This window comes from Nuphar pumila, chromosome 2, assembly GCF_984573655.1.
Source record: "Nuphar pumila chromosome 2, dmNupPumi1.hap1.1, whole genome shotgun sequence".
Taxonomy (NCBI): Eukaryota; Viridiplantae; Streptophyta; class Magnoliopsida; order Nymphaeales; family Nymphaeaceae; genus Nuphar; species Nuphar pumila.
In genome coordinates this window covers 3300274-3313088 of record NC_143250.1, presented here as the reverse complement: position 1 = coordinate 3313088, position 12815 = coordinate 3300274, and the positions used below count along the sequence as shown (strand labels likewise).

Genomic DNA, 12815 nt, shown 5'->3' with positions numbered 1-12815 from the left:
TAAGAAGCGGGAAGCTGGAAGCGAAGCATTTTAGAATTTATAAGAAGAGTGAAGCGAGGAATCCATTTAAAAACAAAATAAGAATAAAAAAGGAAGTGACATGAGATCGAATGAAAATCTAATTACTAATCAAACAGGAAGAGAATAAAAACTAGCATAAAAATGACTTCATAAATTTTATTATTTTATAATATAAGTATTAAATTCTTCTCAAAATCTAAAAATAATGGTTGCCAATTTAGAGAAAGTACATGGGAAGTGAATGAGGTGAAAAAAAGTGTGAGAAAAGTGCATAGTAAGCATGTAGGGAAAGGAAGAAACATGTGAAAAGTATAAGAGAAGAGTGAGAGAATTGAGATTCACATCAAGTTTCAAAAGCCAAGAGTATCACGCTTTCAAAGTGAGCTTTTGGGAAGCATGCTTCATACCTATCTATGAAGCTTCCGGTAACTCTGGAGCAAAGCATAATGCCAAAAATTTATATTTTCGATCCATTCACAAAAGGATTTTGACTGCTTCTATTCAGTAGTATCATTCTTTCAGAATAAAATGATCAGTTTAGTTTTGACTTCACATAGAAATCATCATCCCCTAACAAAAATATAAACTGTCTGGGAAAACAGAAAGGAGAAAACTTTGGGAACTACCAACTGAACTAAGACAGACCTTTGAATTGGCTCCCTAGTATAAGTTTGTGTGCAATGTTTATATCTGAGCTATTGAAAAGTTTTTGTTCTTCTATAGAAAGAAAAGAGAACATCAGACAATTGCTAAGAGTTGGAATGTGAATCAGAAAGCAGACCACCATGGTACATGTCCATGAAGTTCAGACAAACAATCTCTACTTTTGTATCTTTAATTTCCAGATAATTTAACATTTTCCATCTAAGGAAAGCTCATCACTGTTGCAATCATCAATGGCATGAACTTTTTCTATACAGAGTTGAAACAACAAAATGTTGAATAAGAATCAACTTTGAATTTACTCTTCACCAACCTTTTCCTATGAGCCACAACCAATCAAGTGTAACTCCTGAAAAGATCCCTGCCAACATGAAACAACATAACAAGTTCCCCAATGCATTCTGCTCTGGTCCCTGCAAAACAGAAAATGTATCTCCTTAAACGCAAAATTCTCTAAAGCCTAGAGTCACTGTCAATGAACTTTATCAAGAACTAGTGGCCTGACAGGTTTCAACTCCTTGCCAGCCCCTCAACTCATATGCTAAGTGAAGAAATCTGTCAATGAATCAACAGAAGAAATGGAACCAACCTTGTAACCTTTTGGTGCTGCTGTTAGAATACAGACAGTGAGGTGACCATTGGTTATTCCCAAGATTGAAGTTAGCATGATCATCCAGCCCTGGTCTCCATGCTTGGCCGTGAAGTAGAACGCTGGGATCAGCAGAAACCGTGAAAGACATGCCAAGGTAAGGAACCGTCTCGAAGTTATCTTCACCCTTTTGATCAAAGGAGTATACCTCCCAATGAGATCAGTCACATTGAATGATGCTACCAGAACAAGTACATACCTGCAGGGGATGGTTAGAATATCAGCATCTGCACTCTCCAGCCAGTCAAAACTTTACAGAAAATTACACTTCAGAAAGTATTCTCAATTAAAATGAGATAACTGGCAGAGGAAAGTCTTTAAGAAGTATTTATCAATTCCAATGCCACAGAATAAAGCTAATAATCAAACAGGTATCCATACAGAATAAGGAACATATCTAGCTGTTGAGTTTGAAAAGGAATCGCCAACAATTGTCCACTGCCATGTGTAAATTCAACACCTTTACCATTATTGTGTTTGGGAGAAACCAAGAGAAACTGAAGCACTTCCCCTTTGTGAATCGATTAGGAAATTCAACAAACACTTGGTGTGCATAATTACATAAACCCCAACTATACCAAATATTTGGGGTGGGCATTGGGCCGGGCTGGCCCATTGGGAAAACCCCAGCCCACGGCCGGCTCATTAGGTCAGTGGGCCAAATAGGGCCAGGCCTATTATATTATAAACAATATATATTATATATTATGTATGTTATCTTATATATATAATGTATTATAATATACAAAACAGTGTATGGTCGGACGCCTCTGCCATCAAATGCTTAAATGTGTAGAAACATATTTTTTTTTGTGCGTGATCGATCAACGGCGCAAAGAAGTGTGATTTGTATTGGATACTTTACCAGTTCGATGATATGGGTTACTCTTATATATATATATATATATGGGACCAAGCTTTAGGCCCAAACCTGGCCCATGGCAGGCTGGGCTGGATTGGGCCGCCTGCAGGCTGCCCACCCCTACAAAATAGTATGCAACCACCTCCACCAAAGCAACCATATACTACAGCAAACAATGCAATACAAATATTAAACTACAAAGAAAATCAAAGCAAAGGGAAAACACACTGATATATGTGGAAAACCATCTCCAAAAGAAAAGGGAAAAACCATGGGGCCATTGCAACAAATCCACAATGTAAAATTAGGTTACAATGCTTTCTTCTCAAACTCTCAAGCATGAGGATGTTGGTCATTCATGACCTCCGTGGCCATGTTTGACAATGAGGCACTCTCTCTCCAATGGGTGAAATCGCCCAGAATAGGGCCTTATCCAAAATGAAGCGGGCCTTATCTAAAATGAAGCGTGCTTCATTTTGGATAAGCTCAGAGCGTGAAACGGTTGCCCACTTTACGCTGGGTTATCGGCTACCCAGGAGGGTGTAAATCTTCAGCATTGTTATCTCCCTTATTTAAAAAGAGAGAAGGCTTACTCACCAAAACATCAAAACTAATGAGAGCACCCCCCCCCCCCCCTGAAGAAGGCCGTATACACTCTCTTCACTCACATCAATTTCGGTCCATCATAAGATACAACCATCTTACAAGAATCCTCCATTATAACCTTTATACTCTCTTAATGGTAGAAGAAGCCCTGGGTCTTTTCTCTCACAATGAAGAGGAAGCGCACTCTCTCATGCCTCTCACCACATGTTTCTCTACAACAATAGATGACTCAAGGTTGTTAGAATCACCGCTTAAAATTATGCATGAAATGGACCAGTAGTCCTAAAATTAGGTTATAAGTGTCCCAAACATGGGCAGTACACAATCTGAAACAGAGGTGCCTCAGTTGGGACATGTTAAGTAAGAAAATAGCCTAAGCCTTACCAGTCTAGGCCCTCAACTAGCACATTTAATAATAAAAGGGACTCAAGAATCGTTAATTGGAAACTAGTATTATCTTCATAGATCATGCTTTATGATGTTATAATTGCGTGAAATCTATTATTTTCACAGTAAGGAATTAGGATAACCTAAAACAGATGGATCCCAGTTGGGCCATGTTAGACTGGAATGTGCTTCAACAAGCTAGAATCTGGATGTTGGCTTGGCACAGATTGATAATTGTGACTTTAGAACTATGTCACCTGGGTACGGGTGCAAATGCGGGTACGGGTATGAGTACGGCACGGCAAATCCAAAAAATGTGGGTACAGGGATGTATATATATTTAAATATCACATAAATACAAAATAAACTGAATATAATCTAAATATACTTACTATATCTAAAATATATATTATATACTGAAAATATAAAGTTATAAACTGAAAATATAATTATAAAATGACATGTCTCAGTGTCAACGTGTGTTGTCAGGGGAACACGCATGTCGACATAGGTACTGAGGGTAAAACGGTGTGTCCCGCTACCATAGCTTTAAAATTATCAAAGTTGCAATTCATGAATCTCATTAATTTTTTTTGAAATTGTATATACTAATGGAGGTTAAAAATATCTTCACTTTAATCATGTTTTGCTTCTGGGAAGGTTGATCAACAGAAGAAAGTAGGAAAACCAAAATTTTCATAACAAATTATCTTGCCATATGTTATAGCAAATGAAATACAAAGCACCAAGTAACCAAAAAAACTAGAATGACAGTATTAATTCAGTTTGAAAGGAAAAGTAGAATATTACATACCAAGAACCTAGGCTGTGTGATCCTGTATCTTCATACAGAAATCCGGGGAATATGGACAGTGTCAACACATATATAAGATACAGATCAATGGCATAATCTTTGTTCTGCAAAAGCAGTTCTTTGTTACTCAGGCGTTCAAAGATCTTTGGATCCTCCTCATCCTGCAAAAATAATTAAAATTTCAAATCAGTAATGAAATCTGGCATACTTTTTTTTTCGCATGTTAATTGCACAGATACAAAGCATGTTTATACAAATAGCAGCCTTGGCCTTACCTTTTGGTTAGGTTGTAGCTGGATACCTCCGGCAGCAAGGTCAGCTGAGACAGTCTTTGATCCTTCTGAAGCTGCCTTCGAACGGTAATACTTCACAATTTCCAGTTTAGGGAAGATGAATGCATAGAGAAGAACGCACACCAGCTCAAACAGTGAACACAGAGAGAAAAAGAGAACTGCATAAGCAAACAGACGTAGTTAAATTAATGGAAGCCTGGGGATCGATCAACATAATACAGACGTTAAAAACATAATCAGTAGAAACATATTATGTGATGAATGAAATTATAATCAACCAAAAGATCTTCTGACTAGCTCCTTTCATATCTGTCCATAAGGAATTTGCAAGGGGAAACTTCATACTCCTTCCCTTGATTTTATAAGAAAAAGTTCCTCTAGATTTATGTCAAATCCAATAGTATTCGAGGTACCAATCACCAGGAGTACCCAAGTTCAACTGATATATTTTTTCAATTTTTGATAGCCATGTTGGGGGTACCCCTCTGGTAGGAATCGAACCAGAGATTCCGTAGTTGAGATCAATCAAACTGATCTGGCTATCACATTACACTGAGAGTGTAGAACTGATTTAACATTCCAACCTTAGAACTTTAAGTGCAATCAATTTATCAAATGAAATACTTTTTCAGAAGGGCTTCATTATGCAACAGACCACACAAGTTTGATACGCTTTCTCAATATAGTTTCAAACTGCTTAAGATCTATAACCTTTGGATAACCTTATCCATAACTTGGGAGTAAAAAACAATCTTCCATTCTTTCATCTCTCAACATTCTCCCAGCTAAAACCAGAAAAAGGCGCAGAGGAAGCAGGAGATAACATTACACCATCCATTTAGAATCTAGAAACTTCTTAAATAGAAATATGCTTCTGTTTACTCTTGTATATGTGGGCAGATACTCCATAGAAAGTCAGTGTCATACCAACCAAAATTCATCCATCGGAGTCTTCACTCTTGCCTAGAACATAAATCGGCATCCCAATCTATTCTAGGAGATTCTTTCAACATGAAAGATTATTAATTTGATTTTGGACCCTGAAGATGGGATATAACATTATGTCTATGAATGGTATAACTATAGTCTTGCGACAAATATTGCTTCAAAAAATTACTCACTCGCTCCCTTTCTAAGACCATTTTTAGAATTTTCGAAGGCTGCTTTGGTGATAAATCTCAAAGTCGATACTAGAGCACCCGAAGCAGCAAGACCAGCCATGTATGACTGCATTATGGAGAAGCAAAGTCAGTAATATGAAAAAAAAATGAACAATGATCAGGAATAAGCAGCCTGACTAGCTTCGTTACCTGTATAAAATCAGGACGCATCAGAGATAAATCACCTAGCATTCCTCCCTGGACATGACCATCCGCAATTCCAAATGCTCCACTAATGGCACAAATGCCAATATAAGTGCCGATTCCTCCCTTCCCAGATGTTGCCAAATCCAACTAACGAAACATGAATGTTTGAAATTTTCAGTGCTATAAATCTTGTATCAATTCTTTCAATCTTCTAACAGACAGTTACTATACTCAATGTAAAAGACATGGCCTGAATCACTAAGAAAATTAGAGTTTTACCATACCTCTTAGATAGTTGTTTACAAGACAAGCAATTCAACTTTTATAAAATGAAAAAGATAATCTTTCATTCAATTTTAAGCATAACAAATTATAATCAACCTCAAGTAATATCTCTAGTCCATCTAAATTATCTTACACCACTTTGAATCTTTCGGCTCTCTCACTCTCTCTCCATACACAAACAGAGACATACTTCACAGACAAGTTTAATATTTTCATCAAAATATATACTCTTCAAGACAACATTTTCTCAAAAGAGGACGTCCTGTAAGAGAAAACTTACAGCTATTACAAGCAGAGAACTTATAAAGAACAGCATGTAGCCATTCAAGTTCCGACGCCTGGTATTAAGTTTTGCTTCATTGTATGTCAGCAGAACAACGGTTCCCAAGGCAAATGGTTGGTACACTAAAGTGAGAACCCTTGAAGGGTGGTACTTCTGCATCCATCAAAGAAACATACATGGTAATCAAGCAATCTTTCATCATGGCCATCATATATCTTTTCCACATAAAATGAAAGAAACAGCAACATGAGTGTATACAGATTAGAGACTCACAGGAAACAAGTAACCATAATAATCTCCAATTGTCAGCATGCTGTTCCATGAAATGAGAGACCCATTTCCAAGGATCCAGCATACAGCAAGTGCTGCATATTTGCCCTGTAAGTTGCAAGCAATATTTTCCTTGAGTTTAGAAAGAGACCATGAACTTGAATAAGCTAAAGGAACACATAAAACACTGAATTCGCAGACCTTAACAGCAACAGCAGCTCCATTTTCATCGTTGGAGGTCATGAACACTCTGTTTTTTAATCTACAACTGCATGGCAGTGAACATGAGTCTACACAGTGGCAAAAACAGTGCCCTACCGTTGACGAAGCAATCTAAGACAGTCACAGATGACAAAATCGTATCCTAAAAATCAAATCTTCAGTCTTTGCTGCCACGTGTCTATAACGAATTCTAAAAAAAACTTTAAAATTTAGGTGATTTTCAGATGACCATCAAACTATTGATTCTAATTGATATTAAACAAAAAAATCTTCTCTCAGTACAAATACCCTATTAAATTTATACATATAAATGACCAAATTTTCACTTGCAAAGCTGTCATAAACATTCGTGGATACAAGGACACGTTTGGGTTCGCAAGTTCGAAATTCTTTGGGAAAATAGGAGACGAGAAAATGGAATTTTTTAACTTTTAATAAAAAACTATATTTGTGATATCTTAATATTTAAATAAGCATTTTTATTGTACTAATATAAAAATTATGAAAAAATGGTTGTACGTGTCAGTGTCTTGTCGTGTCACGAGGGACACACGGTCATAATGGCGTAGTAAATTCATCCGTGTCTGGACTTTTCTTTTCAAACAATGAAAACTGGCCGAAAACCTTGTTTTACTGCAGTAATCTTCCACGCTTGACAATAATGGACATTTGATATTATGCTTTATTTGATATTATGCTTTAAAGGTAGAAGAATAAATTTACATTAATCATAAGAAAAACTGTAAATAATTTTTATAGGGGTAATGTGATAAATAACTTCATAATCATCATTATCCCAATATAAAACAAAAAGTTGGTAGAGAAATGTAAAAATTAAATTCCTAGCAGTCAGTAATGGAGTGCTCTAAAGTAAGGGTGTCAACGGGTCGGGTTTGGTTCAGACCCAGGTAGAACCAGACTTGGACGAGATGTTCAGGTATGGTATCGGGTCCGGACCCGGGTCTAATCAGGTATACTATAAGAGAAACCATAGTCGGACCTGATAAGAACTACATGAACCAGACCCGGACATACCCAGTAAAATAATAGTTTTTTTTTATCATTTTCACATTGAAAAAATTCCGGTCTTAATCAGAACTCGGGTCGGTCCCGGGTCTGGTATAAAATTTCCCAAACTATACCCAGGTTCATGTATTAATCAGACCTTTGCGTCTGGACCCGGGTCTTAATTGGGCCTTCTTATTTGTCACCACACCCGGACCCTACAGGCTTTGGTCTGGGTCGGGTCTGGGTAAACCCAACCCGTTGGCACCCCTAGTCTAAAGTGGGTATAAGGAAATGCCATCTAATTGGATCTGGTGTAATTGGATTCATATCCAGCTGAGACACCTAAAACCGATCTAACATCGAGCGCTGTTGAATAGGAGTAACAGATCTAAATCGAATATTCCTTACAAGGGATATATATGATTTTTTAGACGCAATTGATAGGATAAGGGTGTTAATGGGTCAGGTTTGACCCGTCAGTTTTGGTGATAAAGGAGGAGGTCCGATTAGAATCCTGGTCGGATTAAAGAGTCCGATTAATATATGGATCTGACTACGGTTTGTCAGGTTTCATACCATGCCCGAGCCCGAGCCCAGTTCAGATTTTCAGATCGGTAAATTTTCAATGTACAGTAGATAAAAAAATGTATTTTAGCAGGTATGGTCTGGATTTGGTTCATGCAAGCCTTATAGGACCCGTGTAGGTGGGTGCAACTAAACCCGGCTCCAGACCCAGTACAGGCAGCACCTCAAATCAGATCCGAGTTCGGTCTCACCAGGGTTCGAACCACAACCGACTGGTTGACACCCCTATATGGTTGTAATAGTGGGATCTAGTATAAATGGATAAGGTTCGGACCCAAATTCTTATCCGGATCCAACGTTAGAATTGCTTGGATTACGGAGATCCATCTTTTGGGTCTAACCTTTTCTGGATTTGGAATTCAGAAATCAGAACTGAAGCATAAACGACCGGAAAACTAATTCCCTCGTGTTCTCTTTTATTTTTTGCAAACACGAGAAAGGAAAACAGGAGGGGTGGCTGGGAGAAAGAAATAACGGAAGGTTGTGGAGGACGACTCACCTGGATTCCTTTTCCTCGCCTTCTTTTTCCTAGGATTCTTGGTCTCCGCTTCCCCTCGAAGGTCCCCCCAGCTCGCGTTCGTTGGTTAATCCCTTTGCGATCCTTTTCAATTTATAAATGTTTCACATGGAAAAGGAATCCCAGGAATTTTATTCCGGCAAGGTTTGGTAACCGAGCTTCCCTGCGGGTCGGAAAGTGAAATGCTCAACTTATATGCCAAAAAGACGAAAATGCTCTTACCATACGTCGGCTGTTGAACCTCACAGCTCACTGGCCGTACCGGGAAGATGTGTGGTGGGCAGTAGCGCGGTTTATACAATATAATTGCACCTGATGAGAGAGAAAGGGGCATCTAAGTAACTTGACAAAGTTCGATTTGAACTGTCTAACCTAAGGTCAAACTGAAGACTGTGTAGACTTGAAAAAAACACGTAACATGACAAAAGCTTGGTTTGTCGTCGTACTAATATTGCACACAGATACCATGGTTCGCAAGTGCAAGAAACCTGTGGATTAGCGAGAACCTAAATTCGACGCTAATCCTACGTTAATCCGTTTAGCGACGGATTAGCATCGGAATAGCGACTGAAAACTTTCATCGCGAATTTTTTGACGATAATCTGAGTCAGAACTTATTCGCCGTTAAGTCCATCGCTAATTTGCGATGGATTAGCGACAAATATGATCCATCGCGAGTCCTTCGCTATTTTAAATTAGCGATGGATAATATTTATCGCTAATTCATCGTTAAATTTTAAAAAAAAAATAAAAAAAAATTTGCTCGCTGCCGACACGTTCTCCGGCAAGGAGCAATTTTTTTTTTCACAGAACCGGCGCGTTCCGGCAGGCTGCGACTCTGCGCGGATCCGGGGGAAGCTCCTCTTCAAGTTTCAGGTCTGCCACGAGATCCAGCCGAAGAGCTTCACGGCAGTGGCGCGTTCCGGGGGGAGCTCCTCTCTTCAAGTTTCAGGTCTGCCACGAGAACCAGCCGAAGAGCTTCACGGCGGGGGCACTCAGCTTCAGCTGAGACTCTGCGCGGATCTTTGCGAGCTGCAGGGGGAGGAGCAACGAGTACAACATCTTTGTAACTCTGGCAGGCTCTTCGCGACTTCGCGCGGATCTTCGCGACTTCGGCAGGCTCTTCGCGACTCCGTCTGGCTCCAGTGGCTCCCCAACAACAGTCACCTCTTCGTCGCCACTCTCTTCGACTCCGGCAGGCTGCAGTGGCTCCCCAACGCCTCCTCTTCGTCGCCCCCTTGACGTCTCGGCTCCGACGAAGCCACGGCGGCTCCATCTGCGACTTCTCGTGGGGGATCGACTCTTTGTGCGTGTGTCGTCAGCGGAGCTTCGGGGATGGTTTAAATTGAACGGGGGGGAACAAAGGCCGGAAAATTTTTGAACGGAGGGAGGGAAAATTTCGCGCCTCAGGTGGGACGAAAATTAGCGAGGAAATTTTTCCGTCCCTAATCTGTCGCTAATTAACGACAGATTAGAGACGGAAAAATTCCCTCACTAATTCTGTCACTAATTAGCATTTTTTTGTAGTGTTTTGGCGACGAAAAAATGTTGTCGTTAATCCCTCGCTAATTAGCGACAGAGATATTTCCGTCGCTAATTTTGCAAATATTTCAAACGTTAGCTTCAAATAGTTTTCGCTCGCTAATCTGTCGCTAATTGGCGACGAAAAAAATCCGTCACAAATTTCCGTCGCTAAGTAACATTTTTCTTGTAGTGTAGCGACGAATTCATGAAGAAAGTTTTTTCTAGCTAATCTATCGCAAATTTACGACGAAAAAAATCCGTGGTAAATTTTCGTCGCTAATTAACAATTTTCTTGTAGTGAGCAACAACAACTATATATATATATATATATATATATATATATATATATATATATATATATATATATATATATATATATATATATATATTTCATGAACTAACAAATGCCAAACATGCCATGGTTTTAAAACTGGACACTAGAAACACCATGAAACCAAGAATCCATGTACAGTTAACTGTGTTTTTCTCTTAGTAAAGCACAATTTCACTGTGGAAACATATTGGGCGGTCTTTTCTGACAGGTCCTTGGTGTGGGCAAAACTACAACCTAGTTGGGGACTCTGTCCAGTGGGTACCATTTTTTTCTCACGAAGGGGAAGATAAAAACCAGGTGCAACATGGTTGGATTTTGACTACAGGCTTCTGTCAGCAAAATGATTATGACATTGGAATTCAAAATCCAACCATAACTTTTGCCAGTTTCTAGCACCAGAGCTTTGTTGGTATTGCAAAGTTAGAGGTCTTGTAGTCAGGTTGTCTTTCTAGCAACAAGAGAATGTGCACATGTTAATGCACGTTCCATTGAATCATTAGATCCGTATCCCAATGAAATAAAAACGAAAAAAAAAAACGAAAAAGAAAACTTTATAGGAATTAAAACAAACAGGATGAATCAAATTTGCATGGGATGCAACCAAAACAGAAGGCTTCTTTCTCTTCAACAGAAAACCGTAAACAGAGGCAATGAACTAGCAATGGATAGAGAAGAAGACTCACCTAGGTGAATGATGGACTTAATTGCTGCAAATTTTGCAACATTTTTCTGTATTTGTGATCATCTTCTTCTTATAGCTTCTCTAGTTTGCTTGTTCCATTTGCTGGTCAGAGAGAAGAAGGAGAACACATTGTGAAAAGAAATGGTGGCTTTGGACAAATAATAGAATAAGAGACAATGTGGTCCACGATATGGGCAGTTGATTTTTAGGGTTTGAAGGTGGTCGGCTTCTTGAGGGTGACTTGGGCCACTTTGTGTCATTGACTGCTGTGTATTTGTGGGGGGGGGGGGGGGATTGCCAGGAGGTAAGGAAGCCGTTAAGCAAACCGCACCCGTGCTGTTGATGCCGACTTTTGTCCACGTACAGTACCCTCGAAGTAAACAAAACGACTTCCAAGAAAATAATTCCGGGCATCACTCTTTTTGCCCGGCTTCTATCGAGTCACTTTCCCATCCCTAGTAAGAGAAAACGGCAACTATCCGTTTGTTTAATTTTCAGGCTTATATGTATATATATATATATATAGCAATGGGCTGGTTCGGACTGTTCTGCCCCCTAAAAATAGCAGTTTTTTAGTGTTTTTTCTCACACATCCAACACTATAGATGTCATCTGTAGGTTTTGTTTAGTGGGAACTAGCTTTTGGATCACTGAAATCTGACCTGTATAGTGATCCAAAATCAATGGCTATGATGGTATCAGTTTTTCCCGGATCATATAAAAATATATCTTTTCGAAGGAAAAATATGATCCAAGAGTCGATTCCCACTAAATAGATTATGATAAACGCATCTAACGGTTCAGATCTATCATAAGAAGCTTCAAAACTATGGGGCAGAACAAGAAATAGGGCCTAATATGTTCAGTTATATATATAGTCACTAAAATATGAGAACTAATGTGTGAATCATGATTTTCATGATTTTCTTATTCTTTTGTCTTGAATCTAACCATACGGATGTGATCTACAAGCTTGGTTTTATAAGAATCTGCTCTTGAATAATCCGATTTTGATGCATAATCGAGATTTTTTTAAGGCTTTAAAATCAATGACTCATAATCTTTATAAATATTTAAGCATTCAAAAAACACATTTTTTTCATCGAAAATACACTATCCATTGGTTGATTCCTAGAAAATTCACCATGCCATGCACATCTACACGGTTGGAATTGCAAAAAAAGTGATGGAAATCTCCATATTTTTAGTTCTCATATTTCTGCTCTCATGTTTTAGTAATATATATATATATATATGAAAGAACATTGCCCATGACATCATTGAGATTTTTGCAATTAGTTTTTCAAATTTGACCTTCCAAATTTAATCTACATGCTTGGTTTTATAGAATTGTCTCTTGGATATTCCGATTCATGGGTAGGTTCTTATAAAAAGTGAAAATCAATGACTCAAAACTTTTGCTAAAATTAAAAAAAAAAATCATTTTTTTGTCAAAAAAGTAAAATATGAGTATCAATTTCTAGCAAATTGACTATGCTCAAT

The 12815-nt window shown here is 38.4% G+C and overlaps 1 protein-coding gene across 5 annotated transcripts; it reads right to left on the bottom strand.

The window, feature by feature from the left end:
* Positions 1 to 825: 825 nt before the first annotated feature.
* Positions 826 to 11340, bottom strand: LOC149844502 (equilibrative nucleotide transporter 3-like). 5 transcript variants are annotated; one of them, XM_089994595.1, is made up of 10 exons: positions 11314 to 11340; positions 6642 to 6708; positions 6444 to 6548; positions 6168 to 6323; positions 5606 to 5749; positions 5417 to 5522; positions 4278 to 4453; positions 4003 to 4163; positions 1274 to 1532; positions 826 to 1097 (listed from the first exon to the last, which is right to left on the bottom strand). In XM_089994595.1, exons 2-10 carry the CDS (start codon positions 6681 to 6683, stop codon positions 990 to 992), a joined length of 1257 nt encoding a protein of 418 aa, XP_089850721.1. In that variant the 5' UTR covers positions 6684 to 6708; positions 11314 to 11340; the 3' UTR covers positions 826 to 989. The 5 variants fall into 5 exon arrangements, with proteins under 5 accessions (XP_089850721.1, XP_089850720.1, XP_089850726.1 ...); XM_089994594.1 differs by lacking the exon at positions 11314 to 11340 and adding an exon at positions 8755 to 9084; XM_089994600.1 differs by lacking the exon at positions 11314 to 11340 and adding an exon at positions 8755 to 9084 and having other exon boundaries at positions 5435 to 5522.
* Positions 11341 to 12815: the final 1475 nt, after the last annotated feature.